At 33.5% G+C, this 20,528-nt stretch overlaps 1 protein-coding gene across 1 annotated transcript in view; it reads right to left on the bottom strand.

The window, feature by feature from the left end:
• Window positions 1-939: 939 nt before the first annotated feature.
• LOC131855673 (fatty acid synthase-like) overlaps window positions 940-20,528 on the bottom strand; it is a 70,644-nt gene continuing 51,055 nt past the window's right edge. The window contains exons 29-40 of the mRNA XM_059206977.1: window positions 19,978-20,090; window positions 19,139-19,303; window positions 17,952-18,139; window positions 16,758-16,913; window positions 9,552-9,800; window positions 8,902-9,037; window positions 7,647-7,812; window positions 6,126-6,276; window positions 5,158-5,305; window positions 3,099-3,275; window positions 2,438-2,540; window positions 940-1,511 (exon numbers count right to left, since the gene is read on the bottom strand). Coding sequence (XP_059062960.1) covers window positions 940-1,511; window positions 2,438-2,540; window positions 3,099-3,275; window positions 5,158-5,305; window positions 6,126-6,276; window positions 7,647-7,812; window positions 8,902-9,037; window positions 9,552-9,800; window positions 16,758-16,913; window positions 17,952-18,139; window positions 19,139-19,303; window positions 19,978-20,090 — 2,324 coding nt within the window. The remainder of the gene's footprint in view (window positions 1,512-2,437; window positions 2,541-3,098; window positions 3,276-5,157; window positions 5,306-6,125; window positions 6,277-7,646; window positions 7,813-8,901; window positions 9,038-9,551; window positions 9,801-16,757; window positions 16,914-17,951; window positions 18,140-19,138; window positions 19,304-19,977; window positions 20,091-20,528) is intronic.

Here is a 20,528-nt window from a genome sequence, read left to right as displayed (position 1 = left end):
ACATAAATATAGAGTGTGTACTGTAACAAATTATTAACCGACTTAAGAAAAGAAGGTTTGTAATATTATACCATTTAAATTCTGTACCATTTATATTCCACTGATACAAGTGCATGTTTTGTGTCGTTGCTTATTTGAATAAAGTATTGTATATTATATTCTATTCTAATAATAAATAATTTATAACAAATTATATATGGGTATGAGACAGGGAGCAGTTGATCGATGATGCGAGAGAATCCTCTGCCCACAAGTATCTACAATCTTTTTCTAGTATGTTGTACCCTTTTAGAATTTAGTTTTTTTTTTATACAACTTCAGTGCACGTAATATAGAGGTAAAATATATGGTGGACTTAACACCTATTTGCCAATTTCTACCATGCAACCATTATTGGTGCAGCTATCAACGCACAGCCCAAACCACTGGACGGATCGGGCTGAAATTTGGCATGCAGGTAGATGTTATGACGTAGGCATCCACTAAGAAAGGATTTTGATTAATCTACCCCTTGCAAATATTATCAACGCAAATTTGTAAGTATATGATAGCTAAACGAATGTATATTTGTTACTCTTTCACCAAAAACTACTGAACGGATTTTGATGAAACTTTACAGCTTACATTAGACATAGACTACAAATTTCACACAGGTGAAAATGCGGGAACAGCTAGGTGATGTTTTTATAATACATACACAATTTAAACGTATGCTATTTTCTTTTCAAAGTCTCATTGTAAAAAGTATATCAAAGCTCTTAAGAATATCTATTTATTGGTGCTAGTTTATAACTCTACAAATTATTAATGAATAATTTGGATGCAGGCAAAAGAAAACAACTCAGTAACCCAGTAATAATTAATAATATATATTATTAAAGTAAGTGGCCGTTTGTAATCTAGACTTAGCGACTAAAAATAAATAACATCACAATGAACTTAGAACATCTTGAATGCGTTTGCGTAATACACTTCGCACTGGCTCGTCTTTTGGTACTCCTCGATCAAATGCTCATCTAACATGCTATTAATGATGTTGGAGATCCTGCAATCGTTTGGTGCCAGACTGTGGTCACTATTTATGTCCACAATCTTCACCGGCTGTGTTGTATACTTCGATAAATTATAATCATCAGACAGATTCTCTGCTTTAGGATGAGCGATGCCTCGAATCAACACCAATTGCGACTCCAACTTGAATTTAGGCTCGTATTCATATGCCATTTTGATTCTCCTATACGCTTCATTGAACAACGAATTTTTATACTCCAACGAGTATTTAGCCAGTCCTTTAAGCTTAAATGTGCAGGCTTCAATCTTCTCAGACCAGGTTTCGGCGTTTTGTAAATCCTTTTTAAGTTCTTCATTATGTTTTCCAGCCATGAGTTGATAGAAATGTTCGATGATAGCATTTTCTAGGTCTGAATCTGATAAATTACCTACGTATGCATTCAAATGAGTCCGCAGTGCGTCCGGGCTGCTGTCCAAACAATATACGATCCCTTTGTGACCTGAATGTACAAATTTATATTAGCAATGATAATGTTTAACAAAATTAGAATATTGTATTAACGATTTCTTTTCATTACATAGATTTAAATGAAAATATGTTTATTCATGTAAATTCATGGCTATTACAGATATTGGTGGATAATCGTCTATCGTGGTATGGACATGTAATGTTTAGGAATGAAGATAATATTTTAAGGAAGTTGTTACATATGAATATAATGTATAAGGGCAGAGGAAGGCCGAAAAACAATGGATAGACTGTATGAAAGGAAGTAAATAACGAGATGACTGCGAACAGGGATGAATGGAAGAGAAAGACATATTACGACGACCACAAATAAATGGGATAAGGAAGACGCAGATGTTGATACAGATATTGGTGGAAACTGTTTTTTTTTAAATGTGATTAAATATAGTTATAATAAAAAATATTAATACTTAAATTTAGGATGAATACAGTAACCCAAATCATTATTTTCGCGTTAAGATATTATTGGTCAAGGTAATCTACTATAATAATAATCTCAGGACAATTCACACAGCGCCATCTAGATCCAAGTTAGGCTGGCTAAAACTTGTATTATAGGTACTAGACAACTGATACAAATACATTTACATTTTTTCGTAAATACATACATATTATAACTACAAACACCCAGAAGGATACAAACAATCATACTGACATATACAAATGTTTGTACCGTACGGGAATCGAACCCGTGACCATCGAAAGTAAGGCAGTTTGCTAAACCGCCAGTCACCGAGGCCGTTATAGATCATGTATATCTACTTAGGTGATATGTTAATCATTTAAAGGAAACTCTAACTTGCCACAGTTATGCAGTTTTCTGTATATTTTAAATGTAATACAAATTTCTATTATCGTAAGAATATTTTTAGACCCTAGAAATGACATTATATTTACCATCTTTCTCCAGCAATGCTGCCAACTCAAGCGCGATGTTGACTCCAAATGAGTAGCCCAAGAGGTAGAAATTTGGTTTCATCTCAAACCTTTTCTTCACGAACTGTAAGAGTGAAAATTACTGTGATGATATATCTTCATCACTATAATTCCATTTGGGGTAGACAGGGATATTGTCAACTATTGAATTTTGTGAACGTAACATTCACCGAGTATTCAACGTGGGCATTACGTACAACCTCATTTGAGAAGAATAAGAGCCACCAGTTTTCCATCTGGGCTTTCTCAAATGAGGTTGTACATGTTAACAAATAAACTTTAAATGATGTTAAATTATGTACGCCTAATGAGGCAAAACATAATAGGTCATTATATTCTACAATGACAAACAATCTAAACCTATGTTTAACCCAAATAAATTAAATTTGATACAAAAATATACATTTATTTTTAAATTCATCTCAGAGAGAATAAAGTGACATACAGCCAATGTAAACCTATGTTTATTTTAAATAAATTTGATTTGATTTGGTTTATATTGATACAAAAATATAGATTCCATTTTAAATTCAACTTACAGACAGAATAGAATGACTGTCATTAGTAAAATCATTCAAAACCAGCATCAATAGGACGTTTATAATATTCGTGAGCTACGTACCGTTAGAATATTGCTGGCCATTTCTGAAATAGTTTCATCTTTCAAATCTGGCCCCAATTGGAACGTCATGGCCTGGATTTTGAGTCTCTCAGATATGGTTCGGAATATTCTGTAATGACCCTCGAAACCTGGTATCATCATCAGGAAGTTAGCGTTGAAATTCAACTCTTCTTCGTTCTGTCGAGAGAAAATAAACATTCAGAGATTTGTAATGTGATAAATTAGTTACAAATTTATATAAATACTAGGTACTCGCCCCGGATTTGTACGGGAGTACATGTATTATATAAAGCTTCATCTTGAATCACTCTATCTACTAAAAAAAAAAAATTCGTTTCGCTTCAAAATCCGTTGCGTAGTTTTAAAGATTTCAGCATACATAGGGACGGACAGACAGCAACAGCGATTTTGTTTTACATATACAATGTAATGATACTAAATAGTAAGTACCTATATATTTTAAAACATGTGTGTTAAAGTAAGAGTGAGATACAAGGTAGATCAATATGCGCAGTGTAAATGATAAAAAAAAATCTAATTGAATAGCAGCCAATTTCTTACTAGAAGATGTTAAAAAATCAATACAAAAGGAGATGGAGAAAATGAATCGACTAATAGTTAGATATTTATTTTGTTTATATTAACCAATACAGATACATACGTAGTATATAAATATAATTAAAAAGAAACAGAATAATAATAATAATATTAAAAATGAAGCAAACCAAAAATATATAAAATTTCAGATATGATCTTCCTTTCTTTACTTTACATGTACCATAGTGATGTAAAAAGGTGCAGTGCATTGTCTGCTCAGGGAGACAGTTACTACATCTAAATATATAAAACTCAAAGGTGACTGACATAGTGATCTGTAAAGGCACAGCGCAAACCACTGGACGGATCGGGCTGAAATTTGGCATGCAGGTAGATGTTATGACGTGGATGCCTACGTGACTGCCTAGAGAGATGAAAGATTGTATGGAAATATCGTCAGTTTCAAAGCTAGAAGCTTGAAACCTATTTTTTAGATTGTTTGCATTCTGTATGTAAATTCGTCATTTTTGAAGCTAGAACGATGATTTTTTTTGCCTTTGATTTATTTATTTATTTAGACTTTATTGAATCTTCTAAATATATATAAATCAAAGGTGACTGACATAGTGATCTATCAACGCACAGCCTAAATCACTGGACGGATCCGGCTGAAATTTGGCATGCAGGTTGATGTTATGACGTATGCATCCGTTAAGAAAGGATTTTGATAACTTCTAGAAAGAAGAAATAGGGGTTGAAAGTTTGTATGAAACTTTGTCAACCGACCGGGCTGAGAGTTTGCATGGATAAAGCTATTATGACGTAGGAATCCCCTAAGATAGGATATTGATAAATTCCACCCCTAAGAGGATATATTAACGCGAGCGAAGCCGTGGACAAAAGCTAGTTTAGGATGAAGGAATTAAAATTAGATTAAATAAAATGCTTAGCTGCGTAAAGGTTAGTACAGGACAGCCTATGCTAACTGCTTACGCTAGCACTGCTAGGGAGCACCAGTGGAGGATGATAAGATGAGCATGAGGGCAGCTCTGTTAGGCCACCGAGACAAATTCACAAATAATTCATAATGATCGTTTCCAAGGGGTACCTCGCGAAGGTTAACCTGACATGGTACATTGATAGTAATAGGGTCATCAGTCCACATTACTAATTTCCTAAGAAACGGGATTCCGTTTCTTCCCACAGTACGGGAATTAGTAATTGACTATTTATTTTTTTTACAATTCACACAGCGCCATCTACACCCAAGTTAAGCTAGCTAACGCTTGTGTTATGAGTACTAGATAACTGATATATATACATAGATATTCATGTTTTTTGTATATACATACATATTATACATAGAAAACACCAGACGGATCCAAACAATCATACTCATGAATACAAATGTTTGTGTCGTGCGAGGAATCGAACCCACGACCAACGGTCCTAAAGTGCTAGAGCGCTAGGCCGTCAATTATTGGAATCCTATAAAAACAATAAAAATTACAAATATAGATACCTCAATGTAACTGTTCAATTTCGTAGGCATCACCACCATAGGCTCGGTTGCTTTACATTCATCGTCATCTATGAACGTATAAAATGCACCGAGACCGCTGTCAAATTGAGTATTCTGTACCATGACAATTTGTTTTAAATTTTTAAAGCTGAAAATAAGATCACCGTTAGCGTATTCCAAATTATTATAATAATAAAAACATTTTTAATCATTCTAAAAATTTATATTAGAATCATCATTAACATTAGAATCATCATCTGCTTCTGCTTTATCCCATTTATTTTGGAGTCGGGTTATGTTTTTCTCTTCCATTCATCTTTGTTTGCAGTCATCTCGTTATTTACCTCCTTTCTCACTATATCATCTTTAACACAGTCCATCCATCTCTTTTTCGGCCTTCCTCTATTCTTATATTAATCCACATTCATATATAAATTAACTTTCTTCAAAATATTTCTGTTAGAATCTTACTGTAGTCAACAATGCATCAATGGAAATTGTGAAAATATTAAATTTATTCTTAGAGATTGTTCATCAACAAGAAATCTAAAAATTGTATTTCATAGATATACTACATCTAAATATATATAACACAGAGGTGACTGACATAGTGATCTATCAACGCACAGCGTAAACCACTGGACGGAACGGCCTAAAATTTGGCATGCAGGTAGATATTATGACGTAGGGATCCTCGAAGAAAGGACTTTTATTAATTCTACCCCCAAGGGGATAAAATTTTGTCAATTTTAAACCGATCGGGTTGAGACTTTGCTTATATAAAGCTAGTATGACGTAGTCATCCCCTAAGAAAGGATTTTGATAAATTCCATCCCTAAATTCCTGATAAATTAACGCGAGCGAAGCCGCGAGCAAAATCTAGTGTAATGATGAATGTCAAGTAAGTGTGATCCAGACGAAGCAGCTAGTATTAAACAATCAGAAAGGTAAAAAAACAGCAAAAATACCTTTCAATCGTCATTTGTTGCAGTGTTTTCGTAGGATACACCACGTGATATGTTTCCTTTATAACAGACTTTATTTCTTCTAGACTCACTTCGTTGAGACTGAAGTCTTCCAATGTAACATCGTCCGGTACCTCATTTATACTTTTAATACCTGTAGAATTAAATCTTACATCACTCATAAACTAGCTATCCACCCCGGCTTAACACGGGTGTACATGTAATATACATATAAACCTTCCTCTTGAATCAATCGATCTATTAAAAAACGGCTTCAAAATCAGTTGCGTAGTTTTAAAGATTTAAGCATACATAGGGACAGACAGCGACAGCGACTTTGTTTTATACTATGTAACGATTCAACTTGAAAATAATTATAATATTAGTTTGTACTAACTAGTTATATTACTAGTTACATTCTATCTATATAAAAATAACTCCAAAAGTGTCCGTGTGTAATTTCAAATTAACAACTATTCGCAAAATGCATACGAACGTTATACAGCATTTGGGTCAAAAATTATTATTTCAAAAAATTTGTCTATCTGTCTGTTTGTTCTTGCTAATTTTTGAAACGCTTGTATTGAATTTCACGGGTCTTTCCCTTTGATATAGGTAATTTTATTATTGGAGTAGTTGGGACTATTTAAGAAAGCGAATTTATATTTATAAAAAAAATTACACGAAGTCAAAGCCACGGGTTGTTAGAGCTAGTTGAAAATAAAATTTATAGAATCAAATCAAAAAATATTTAGATATATAGGATAATATGATATATGTATAGTATGTCGTATTTTTTTATTACCATCCCTACCGTACCGTTCGGCTAGATGCTTAAGTTGAGAAGAATAAAACTCAACTTGTACATTAATTTAATAATTTTTATTCAGTTTAAATAAAAGATCTATCATCATCATCTCAGCCTGGAAGACGTCCACTGCTGAACAAAGGCCTCCACCAAATATCTCCACGACGATCGGTCCTGCGCTGCTCGCATCCGTCGCCTTCCAGGGATCTTGACCAGATCGATCCACCTTGCTGGAGGCCTTCCCACGCTGCGTCTTCCGGTTTGCGGTCCCCATTCGAGGACTTTATTGCTCCAACGGCTATCTGTTCTACGAGCTATGTGCCCTGCCCATTGCCACTTCAGTTTAACAAATCAAAAGATCTGCCTGTAGGGACTAGTCTGCTCTTATCACTAGGACTGATTTAATCTTATTGTGTTTTTATATTTGAACCTAAATAAATTAGTGCTGGTTGGTAGTTTGTATTCACACCTTTCGACTTAAAATGTGAACTTATAAGGATTGTTTAAAAGAGGAACACACAAGTTTCTTGCTCATTCTTCTTGTGATGAGAAAGATTTCCGAATCAGCGGTAGATTTAAAAAAAAATGTTATGACTAATCAACAGTACTTAAATTAAGTTTATTTGAATAAATGATTTTCTTCATTCTATACTTTCGTTCTTAATAGTATTCTTTTGCATACATTATGCTGATGATGAAGATATTGCAATACTCACCCAATATTGTTTCAATTTTGCTTATGATATTTTCAGAGACACGCTTATTGATATTAAACGATATAACATTACTATTTTCAAGTTTGAGACTTGTTTCAAGAGCGTTCAGTATAGAAAAGTATGATTGCAACGGTAGTTTGTGTTGATTATCTGTATTTGTGCTTAGCTGTGGAGAAAACAATTAAAATAAAAATATATCATCACTAGCTGTCGTAATGTCATTAACATTCTAAACGCTAAAGTTTATAAGTATGGAAGTTTGTTACTCTCTCACGCAAAAATTACTGAACATATTTTCACGAATCTTTACAGTAATATAGCTTATTTATCAGAATAATATATAGCCTATAATTTAAAAAGATATTATGTAATTTGGGAGAAATATAATGATACATATCAAGTGTAATGCAGACGAAGTTGCGCGTGGCAGCTAGTTTCTTATATTTTACTTGCTCGACCTTTTTGAGAGTGTTAAAGACTATTGATACAGTTAAAATAAATATACAAATAAATATAATCCTAGCTAGGACAGATGGATGCTGGGAATGTGATAAGAAATAGCCTAGAGCTGAATATTTTAAAACAAAGGTGGCAAGGGTCTATCGTATATCTTATAGATTTATTATTAAAGAGTTCGATACAGTAGAAGAAAATAAAAGAGAAATGGGCAATATTGTAATATCATATATCGTTTGTAGGATAAATGAAAGTAAGAAAGCAATCAATCAAAACCAAGCAAATCAAAGCAAAATCAATTAAAAGTATGAATAATAAAGTAGGTTGAATGTAGTATCAGCAATAATATTAATTATATGTACAAATATATAATTAATTAATTATAAATAATATGTGCTGAAACTAGTTCAAACATTAGAAATAAACATTACAATATATTTAAAAATAAAACTGTACATTGAAATACAGAACTTAGTAAAAATGTTTTTCATACAGACAATCCAATATCTTCCTTTAATGAAAATGAAGGTAAGTTGCAAACCATGACTGATCGGGTTAATGGTAAAATGGTAAAAGAAAAATTTGTGTAATTAGGAAAGATTATAAGTTATTATATTCTTACCAAAATGGTAACTATCGAGATAATAAACCATCATAAAGTAAAAACAAGTATTGTAAAAATAAATTTTTGCATTCAGTAGACACAAAGGAATAATGAATGCAAATTTTTTTTTTCTAAGAACATACAATAGCTATAACCATTTTAACGATCCTAATACAATTTATAAACATCAAGTACCTCATCTGTCCAATCGATGCGGTAGAAAAGTGCTGGCAATCCAACTTCCGATCTCATTTCACAAACTTTCTCAGATACAGAAGTTGAATATTCATCACTGGCATTCTCTGATGACCGTGCTAAAACAACGAAGTATCTGAAAAGAAATACAATAAACAATTGGAGTATAAATAAGTATAAACTTCGAAGAAGTATGCGGAATATTTTTTTAGCTCAATTACAATGGCAAAGAAGCTTACTGCCACCTGATTGTTAGTGATTTTCATTGACTATGAAATAAAATGTGCGCGCTGTTTCTCCTGGAAACCATCGTACCAAATTCCAGGTGAAATTGTCACGATGGGCTAACTGACCTGAGCTCATATTCATCTTATCATCCTCCACTAGTGCCCCGCCAGCGTAAACCGTTAGCGAAGGTGGATGGACCATTCCATTATCATCAATAAAAAATTGTAGTAGTAGAGAATTAACTCTCTACTACTGCTATTATTTTTTATGCAAATGGGGAGATATATTCCCCGCGCAGATGCCGTGGAGTAAAGACGTGGATTTGTGGCTAACGAGAATTTATACACTAGGAATATAAGGAGACTTGAATAACAAATAAGTGACCACTTTAATTAAATTAAATTAAAATTAAATGTACTTACTTTAACTCTTTACAAATATTTCTAGATATTAGATCCATATTAGCAACGACCAGCGCTGTTTCTTTGAATATCTTAGAAGCTTCCTCTTTCTTAAAACTTTCTTGTTTAACACTGTAATGTTTCTGAACTACAAATATTCCCTCTACATTACCCAACTTCCTCGCCTCATTTAGGACGTCAATGCAACCTTTTTCAGTTTGTAAGTTTACAGCGACGAGTTTTATAGTCACTCCCAGTGCTTTCCAAGATCTGTTAAAATTAATATTATGTATGAGTACAACATATAAAGCTATTACTCTTTTATTTGTATCTATATCATTTTTAATTATAGCAACAACATCAAACATTTCTAGCAATGTCTAACAAATTGTTTGTTGGTCATATGACTTTCTATAAAATACATATTTCTGATGACATCTCTGATTCTATTTTTTTATGATCTGAAATGGCAAAGCTGACGACCACTTGATGGTAACTGTGTGACATAGTATTTGTAAATTAGAACGTAGGGAAACAGATTGTGCTAGTGTCCGTTAGATAACTACTATATAGACGTAGCGGTTTATATATTGATTGTCGCATGCCTAATCCTTGTTATGAATTAAATATAAGTAAATCAATATTTATTTAAAAGAGCAACACACAAGTTTCTTGCTTATTCTTCTTGTGATGAATCTGAATTTCGAATAAGCGGTAAAATCTAAAAACTTGACTATTCAAATGTGCTTATATTAAGTTTATTTGAATAAAGATTATTTCTATGTCTATCTATTACGGGAGTAGTATATTTGACTCCAGATGTACTATACCACTCCTGTATATAGTAGTTAATATGTAGATATAAAAAAAAAATCCCTGGACAATCCACGTAGTGCCATCTGGTGCCAAGCGAAGCAGAGCCTGTATTATGGGTACTAGTCTATTCTTCAATACTTGTCCCTCACGGGTCTAGATAGCGAACTTTGAATAAGGGCGAACATAGAGTTACAGGTCTTAGCACCTCGATGACCTCGGCGGTCTAGCAGTCTAGCACACTGCTTTACGACCGATGGTCGCGGGTTCGATTCCTCGCACGGCACAAACATTTGTATTCATGAGTATGATTGTTTGTATCGGTCTGGGTATTTGCTATGTATAATGTGTATGTATTTACGAAAAAAAAATTATCTATGTATTTGTATCAGTTATCTAGTAACCATAACACAAGCTGTAGCTAGCTTAACTTGGGTCTAGATGGCGCTGTGTGAATTGTCCTGAGATTATTAGCACCGGACATTAGCCCAAACCACCTAATAAAAAAAAGTATTATTACAATAAGAAAATAACAACCCTGGACAATTTATACAGCGCTATCTAGAACTTCTCTTATACTAGAGAACTGCTGAAAAAAAATCTAAATATATCTATTTATATATATTTGTAAGTAAAATTCTCTTGTCATCATGTTAGTTACCATACTCCTCTGATGGCCTGACAGATTTTTATAAAATTTTATATACATATTCAGTTGGTCTGAGAATCGGCTACTATCTATTTTTCATACCTCAAAGTGATAAGGGTTGTCCACCTAACCTAACATTACATTTTTATTTTTTGGGCAAAATTTTTAATTCACATTTTTTATTATGTGTCATTAAAAAATACATACAACCTTAAATTTTCACCCTTCTATCACCAACCCCTATTTTTTTATAGCGTTATTAATTTAATGGCAAAACAACGTTTGCCGGGACAGCTAGTAGATACATTTTTTTATTTATTTATTTGAGCTACCAACAAGACATACACTATGAGGTTACAATTATTATAACTTGCGAAGAGTTCAGGTATATAGTGTTGACTTAATTACTGGTTGCCACGGCACGCGATATTGGTTACAGAAGATTATATATATATATATATATATGTATACAATTATTATTATTTTTTTTATTTTTTTTTTTTTAATTATTATATTTTTTGTTTTTTATATATACTATATTTATATATGTATTTATATTATATTTATATATTTATATGTGTATAAATATTAAAGTTTTAATTTAATTGTGTTAATGAAACGGGTTTGACTTTTGTCTCAATATGTGTTCTTGAGTGGTTGACTTGAACTTGGAGAAACCAGAAAACACGTCAATATCCGAACTCCTCGCTACAATATTATAGTTAATTTCTAATCTATTAATGGTGGAGAAGTGTCCCAAATTGCTTCTGAATCGCTTTTTTGCAAATAAGGAATACTTTTTACTGCGAGGTAATTTATAGGGTGCGTTTATAGTTATTTGTTCTAGCAATGCAGGGCAATCAAGAACACCATTTATAATTTTATGGAAAAATGCACCGTCAAGCAACTGTCTCCTGTCTTCGAGACTCATTAGTTTGAAATATTTCAAACGTTTATTAAATGATTTTAGTTCCTTTGCCATTCCGCTATGATAAGAAAGGTGCCAGACAAAACGTTTAAGTATGGATTCTATGCGATTTCTATGTACCATATAATAAGGGGTCCATACCTGACAACAGTATTCTAGACCAGATCTAATAAGCGCGTTAAATATGGAGATTTTAGTGGACGCCAATTTGAACTGTTTACAATTCCGCAACATAAAACCCAACAATTTAAAGCTTTTAGTTACCAAATGATTAATATGAGTGTTGAAATGTAGCCTATTATCAATGTAAATTCCCAAATCTCGTACAACTTCAGCCTCTGTTAATGTACTGTTACATAACTTGTATGAATTAAAATAGTTTTTTTTTGAACGTGAGAAATGAATAAAGTTGCATTTTTTTAAATTCAAAGATAGTTTGTTCTTTATACACCATGTGGAGAATCTGTCTAAGTCTTTTTGTAGTTCGTCACAGTCAGATGAATTATTAATAATTTTCATAATTTTCAAGTCATCAGCATATAAATAAATATGTGAATTTGTGAAACAATCCGCGACATCATTAATGAAGAGATTAAATAAGATAGGGGAGATGTGGGATCCCTGTGGGACTCCTGAGGATGCTATATACTCTTCTGAAGTAAATCCATTTACCACTACTCGAGATTTACGATTGGTGAGGTAAGATGAACACCAATCAAGAAAATTTCCGGAAAAACCATAAGCGGATAATTTTTTTACCAGAATGTCGTGGTTTACGGTGTCGAAAGCCGTGCTGAAATCAGTATAGATGACGTCAGCAGATGCACGAGAGTCGACAGCGTTCACCACATCCGATACAAAGCATGCCAGATTTGTCAATGTAGAACGGGCCTTTATAAACCCATGTTGCTGACGCAGAATGACGTTTTTTACATGCCAGGAGATTATAGGGCCGATCAGGGACTCAAACACCTTTCCAAAGACAGGTAAAATGGATATGGGTCTATAATTTTTTATATCAGATTTATCACCAGATTTGAAAATAGGAATGATTAGAGCTTCTTTCCATATTGCAGGGAAAATACCGGTTGCAAGAGACTTATTGAAAATTAGGGAGAGGGGATAAGCTAAAACTGTTGCACATTTTGTGACAAACAATGAAGGTATGCCATCACTGCCGGCTCCTTTGCGGTGATCAAGTCTTTTTAGTGCACGTTTCAGGTCTAATTCAGAAAAAGAAATGGAGTTTAGGCAATTGTTATTGTGATCTAAGTACTGGGGTGGGTCGTAATTATTTGTTTTGTCATTTTGAGGTTTATAAACAGAAGAAAAATTAGAGGCAAACGAGTTACAAATATCAATACCATTATTTGCAATAATATTATTAAAGTACATTTTGGATGGGTATGAACTTTTAGAATCACGTTTTTGTTTTAAAAAGGACCAAAATAATTTAGGATTATTTTTAATGGACGATTCAATTCCAGACAAATAGTTTTTATAGCACGATTTCGAATATCTATTACATCGTTCTTTTAAAATCTGATAAGATATTCTATCTAGTGGGTTTTTATATTTTATAAATAATAAGCGGTATTTATTTTTTTCTTTTAGAAGTCGAATAATTACACTGTTATACCATATTGGATATTTTTGTGATTTAGGTGCATATTTGGGAACATATTGCCGGATAGTGTAATTCAAAATCGCATAGAATCTCCCAACCATCTGATCTACATTGTCACAATCTGCCAGCTGCTCTGTCCAACATATTTTGTGTAAATGATCAATTATTTGCACATAGTTAGCTTTATGAAATTTTAATCTAATGCTATTGTTAGCGCTTAAATAATTCGGTCCTGATGTACATGACAATGCAAATTCCAGAGGTGGATGATATTGATCTATAATACTTAATGGTGAGGCACACTTTAATACGTTCTCCACCGGTACATTAGTTAAGACAAGATCGAGTATTCCATTTTTGTGATTTAAAATATTATTATATTGATTTAAATTATTGTATGAAATAAAGTCCAACAGCATATTCGAAAACAGACTGTGGCTTTTGGACGAGCCACGCAGAGGACTATTGGGCTTTCCAGACCATTCAATATTACTTAAATTAAAGTCACCTAATATTAGTGTGTTGGTGTAATTACTAAGAACTGTAGTAGTATTGTTCAGAAAGTGTTCCAAGATATGTTTTTGTAGAGGCGGAGGCAGGTATACACAACATATGTAAAGTTTAGAAGGTTTGTTGTTAATACAGATATCTATAGATATCCAAATATCCTCACATTTACTCTCTAGGTTCGACAGGCGGCAAGAAGATAATCGCTTAGAGACCGCAATTAAAACTCCTCCGCCAGATTTGTTGTTATGGAAGCCCGAGGATACTCGATCTCGTCTGTACACAACAAAATGGTCACAAAATAGTTCTGAGTTGAAAATACTATCATTTAACCATGTCTCACATAAAACAATTATATCATAGGAACATGTCGCAGTATTAATGAATAAATCCGTAGTTTTAGTCCTTAGACCTCTTACATTCTGAAAATATATATTCAATTTATCTGAGAATTTTTTTTTTTTTTTTTTTTAATTTTATTTATCACTTTCAATTATATATACCTTTAATACAATGCTGAGATGACTAAATTTAAGTTTTCAGTTTATTTAAAACTTCTAAGTTATGGACATAAACTAGTTCAGAGGTTTCAGATTTTCGAATGTAAATTCGTCCAGCTCGAACCCATACGAATTTATATTTAAGTTCTTTAGCTCGTAAGCGAGCAGTTGCATGTAACATTTTGTTGTCCGGTGATAGGTTTTCGGCTACATATACTGGAGATTTTTTATCGTCAATGCCGAGGGTACTGGAATTTATTTTATCCTGTGGGTGGTTTTTATTATACTGGTACGCAGCTGCCAGCAGACAGTCGCGGGTGCGAGGTGTGTTGAATTTCACCAGTATAGCCCGAGGGCGGTTACTGTTGTTATTTTTTTTAGCTATGCGTGAACAATAAAATATTTCATTATCATTGACAGGACAATTCACAGTGCGACCTAGTTGTTGAACTATCGATATAAGATTTTCTGTTTTATGTTCGGGTACGCACTGAATTTCCAAATTACAAGACCTGGACATTTGGTCCATTTGCTTAACACGGTTTGTTATGATATTTAAATCTGAACGAAGTTCAGAATTTTCTTTCCTCAATGTTGTCAACTCGGAGTTGAAATTACCCGCATCTATTTTTAATAAATCAAATTGATCACTTAAGAAATTCAAAGATTTATGGAAGTCACTTATGTCAGATTTAATATCATTTAGTTTCGATTCTATAGTAGAATTCACTGTATTCATAGATTCCTTAATTGCATCACGTACTTCTGCACGAATTATTTCTCTGATAGTTGTGAGAGAAACGTAATCGGAGGGAATATGTGATTGCGACGAGTCTTGCTTGGTATTAATTTTGCGGCGGGTTACGTTAAAAGTTACGTCGGCTGTATTTGTTGGTGTGGAAGGGCGAACCGGAGCGTTGGAGTTATCTCCTTTCGGTTGTTTGCATAAACAGTTCGGACAAATCCAACCCGCAGAGTATTCCTTCGACAAACACTCTTTTTCCGATAAGTTTAAGCAGCAATGATGAAATAATTCGTAGCACCTTATGCATTTGACATAGATGTCATTTTTAATGTAATCACGGCAGGCAGCGCAAATCTTCATTATGGTTGGTTGTGAGTGTGAGACCCAATACTTAGTGAGACAGCACTAATGTTGTGTTTGTTCTGCCTACAATAACTTAGCCAGGTCGGAAAGGGACAAACTGTACTCTTGAACGCACTATGTTTATTAGAACACTATTTGTGACTTAAAACACAATATTATAATCTCACAGTAATGAACGCTATTGCTATAGCGTTAAGACTCAAAGTTCTGTATTGATTTTATTATGAATAAATAAACTGAGTGACACGTCTACTTCCGAGTAATGCAATCGAAGACTGCATACATATAATATACATAGAAAACACCCAGACAAATACGAACATGCTCACGAATACAAATGTTTGTACTTTTGGACCGTGCGTGGCATCGAATATGCAACCATCGGAATGTAAGACAGTGCTATACTGCTAAACCACCGAGGGCGTGAATGAGTAAATTATAGGCATCATATTTTGATAAAATGTGTTCGTAATGCATCTAAAAGAGAATATACCATCCAAACTTTAAAGTTAAATAGGTAAAACATAAGAGTATTTCATGAAACATTGGCAGAACTAGCTTCCGACGCAGCCAAGTTGTTGTTCTGAATGGTATCATATTAGTTTAAGTTTTAAGTTGATTTTTGTATAGTACATTTTTTTTTATTTAATATTTTACGGCTCTGGATACAAGTCCTTTTTTATTTAGTACAGGTACGATGGGTTTGCCATCGTCACATTTTGTGTACAAAAAATAAAAATAAAATAAGTATATTGGGTACGTGATGATGCGGCTCGAATGATAGATGGTAGGTGTTGATGGCTTCAGCAGATTACAGGGTTGTTGAAAATGATAGAATTTGCTTACTATCTTAAATTTAATGGTAAATATACTATTAATTACAAATTAGGATGAGTGAACAAATTGTACGTTAGATCGATCGGTTGATATTTTGAGTCTGTACGATACGTTGCGTATTTAAATTGGATGGGTGTGCGCTCCAATCAGAACGCTCCCTTTCTGTTGCGTTTTGTTGCTGCTTGTACGGGACAATATTTCAGACTACAACTTATAGGTTAAAGATAAATAAACGTGGATCATATAAATAATACTCACTCTATTCTAGAAAGGAAATACTTCGTCAAAGTATAAGAGTCCGCGTGAATGACAATGTACTTGGCTCCTCTTCTCACAAGCCTCTCTATCACTTCCGCTCCCAATATTACTTCATTACACACTACTATTTGTGATTGTGTTGGATTGTATGTTACACTGAAAAAAAATAATAAAAATAAAGTTTATCAGAACTAAGTTAGAACATTATTAAAATTATTAACCTGGTCTTAACACGAATAATATTGGCTAATAAGGAGGTATAACGAGATGACTGCGAACAGAGATGAATGGAAGAGAAAAACATATTACGACCACAAATAAATGGGATAAGGAAGAAGCTGATTATGAAATAAAGGTATTTACCTATCGTGTTAAGACCTGGTTAATAATTTAAATAATGTATATTAAACATGACAGTTTAAAAATAACTAAGTTAAAACACTTTCGAATAAAATTATTTCGTATATTTATTTATTAATTTAATTTAGGCTACATGGCCCGTTTTTTTTTTCGGACTACTCTAGTACTTTTGGCCGCAGCTGGCCTTTACAGCTTCACCGGACGATAGGGGGTGAGTGCAGATGACACTCCAAACCCGCGGAAGGACTTATGGAGCAGCTGAAGGCCAACTCCCGCCTGATGGATACGACTTTAGTCTGAGGGCACCGCTAGGGGTTCGAACCTCGGCTCAGGCTGTCGTAACATCGGTCCCCGTTTGAATTGGACGGGGGATCGATCGGAGGGAATTATAATAGGGATGGCCCATATTATAAATACCTTAGAGACTAACATACATACATGTAAATAAAATTGTAGTGTCTGTTTGTAATATTGAATATGAATATAAATACGGTACATACACCAAAATAACATTTTTTACAATTTTTGTCTGTCTGTCTGTTTGTTACGGCAAATCTCTGAAATTGCTGTACCGATTTTGACAGGACTTTTATTGGCAGGTAGCTGATGTAATAAGGAGTATCTTAGGCTTGTTTTATTTTAGAAAAAATAAAGTGAAATCCCATGCGGACGAAGCGGATACAGCTAGTAACTAATAAAGACATATGGAATTGTTTTAATATTTAATTTTTTTCCTAAACTATTTAAGATCAAAATACTAATAAATACATAAGAAATATTGAGTATATTTCAATAGTAATTGATATTATTACCAACTGTTTTACATTCACTTACATTGGTATGCCATTGCAGCTGGCATCTGTAGCAACAGGGTCCTTCATCCTAATCAGAACTCGTCCTCTGTGTTTGCTCTGCGATAAGAGTCTGAATGCCCTAACTATATCATTTGGTGAATATAACACACGTGTCAGAGGCCTCACATAACCATTTGCTATCCCTTCACTTAGATATACTTGCAATTTCTAAAAAATAGATGTAACTTCATTATTAGATTGAAAGTAGTCAAAAGTTTTATCTTATTTAATACAATTTTAACTTTTTGTTAAAACAGTAGTAGCCAATCTGCTGTGAGCAGTATAATGCCCAATACCACACATACAAGGCTCCATCCTCAACCACCACTGGTCGACATCAAACGTTGCGTCGATTACGGCATCACTCAATCGACCAGTGAGACGCGCCGCTCATCACCCGACATATATGAGCACCAATAAAAAGACTAGATACTCCACCCCTACGTATTTTAAAAATTTTAAAGTCGTTGCAATAAACGCCTCATGAGAAGAGGTCACAAGTTTCATTTAAAAACACCCTTCCTTATCAAAAAACAAATTAACACTTTTGTTATGAGGTATATAATTATCTCATTGACATAGTTATCAATGTAATAAAGATTAAAGAAACTTATTAAAAATTTAGTATTGATATATTGAAATTTAAATATTGTAATGGATGAAAACTGTGATTATGGTAATAGGTATAAAAATTTACAATAAAATACCAAAGGATATATTGGAATTAACCTTAAATAAATTCAAAACATCTGTTAAATCATATTTACTGAGCAAGGCCTATTACTCACTAAATGATTACTTGAATGACGAGCGTGCATGGCAATAGTTGTTCATACACGGGATTTTCATTTAATGTTAGACATAGAAACCTATATAAATATACATTGTAAATAAACTGGCTTTTAAAAGAAAGTAATACAATTGAGTCTCTGGCCAGTTCTTCTCAATTGGATCTATATACTGAACTGGACGGTATGGAAAAAATTTAAATTATAATGTAAAAAATTTGACGTTCATAAGCGGCTAAAATGTTTTACATGAATAAATGATTTTTGAATTTAAATTTGATAACGTGATGTTCATGTATACAGGCAATCGTTACCATCAGGCTGGCCGACTGTTTGTAATATAATTCATATAAAAAAAATCTATTGAAATAATAGGTACCTTTCGGAGATTCAAATTTTGCGGTTCAAATATTGCAGACATGTTCACAGCCAGGAAATTTCTTTCTTCTGTTAATTGATACATTCCGAAATGCTTGTTGGCATGCGAGTCAAAGTCATTTACATTGATAATAACCGAACCAAATCCACCACACACCAATGCAGTCTAAAAATATAAAATATAATTAGTACCATTAAATGCAGGTAGATGTTATGACGTAGGCATCCGCTAAGAAAGGACTTTGATTAATTCTACCCCCAAAGGGATAAAATGGGGCTTGAAAGTTTGTATGAAACTTTGTCAATTTTAAACCGATCGGGCTGAGACTTTGCATGCATAAAGCAACTATAACGTAGGCATCCCCTAAGAAAGGATTTTGATAAATTCCACCCCTAAGGGGATAAATTAACGGGAGCGAAGCCGTGGGCAAAAGCTAGTATATGATATTATTTTAAAAAATCCAAATTTTGATGAAATTTTACAGTAATATAGCTTACGCATCAGAATAACATATATATAATTAAAAAAGATATTATGTAATTTGGGCGAAATATAGCGATAAATGTCAAGTAAGTGTAAGCGCAGACATAGCTGCGCGGATTAGCCAGTATGTTTTTTTTTTTTATAACACAGGGGACAAACGAGCATGCGGCTCACCTGATGGTAAGTGATTACCGCCGCCCATGAGCATCCGCAACACCAGGGGAATTACAAGTACGTTGTCGGCCTTTTAAAAAGGAATAAGCTCTTTTCTTGAAAGTTTCAATATCGTATCGGTTCGGAAATACCATTGCTGGAAGGTGATTCCACAATGTGGTTGTGCAATGTAAAATACGTACCTCACTTATAAGTCCACTGGTACAGTTGATAACGATGCCGCAGCGTTTGTTTTTAGTTTCCATACAAACCATATCTTTAAATGATATATCACGAGAATTGCCAATTTTCTTCTCTGCAAAAAGGGTAATATCCTTACTAATATTATAAATCCAAAAGTAACTGTGTCTGTCTGTCTGTCTCGCTTCCACGCCAAAACTATTGAATCGAATTAAATGAAATTTGGTACACAGATAGTCTAGAACTTGAGAAAGTCATATCCGCACATCCTTCATTCAGATGTTTCTAGATACTGGACAACAGATATAAATATTAAAATAGATTAAAGATTTTTTTCATAAATCTAATAATAATAATCTAAGGACAATACACACAGCGCCATCTAGACCCAAGTTAAGCTAGCTAGAGCTTGTGTTATGGCTACTAGACAACTGATACAAATACATAGATATATTTTTTTCGTAATTACATACATGAAAAATACCTAGATCGATACAAACAATCATACTCACGAATACAAAAGTTTGTGCCGTGCGAGGAATTGAACCCGCGA

The sequence above is a fragment of the Achroia grisella genome, unplaced genomic scaffold (assembly GCF_030625045.1).
Source record: "Achroia grisella isolate CSIRO2021 unplaced genomic scaffold, CSIRO_AGI_Agris_v1 utg146, whole genome shotgun sequence".
Lineage (NCBI taxonomy): Eukaryota > Metazoa > Arthropoda > Insecta > Lepidoptera > Pyralidae > Achroia > Achroia grisella.
The sequence above is the reverse complement of the archived record's forward strand: the minus strand, read 5'-3'. Positions and strand labels throughout refer to the sequence as shown.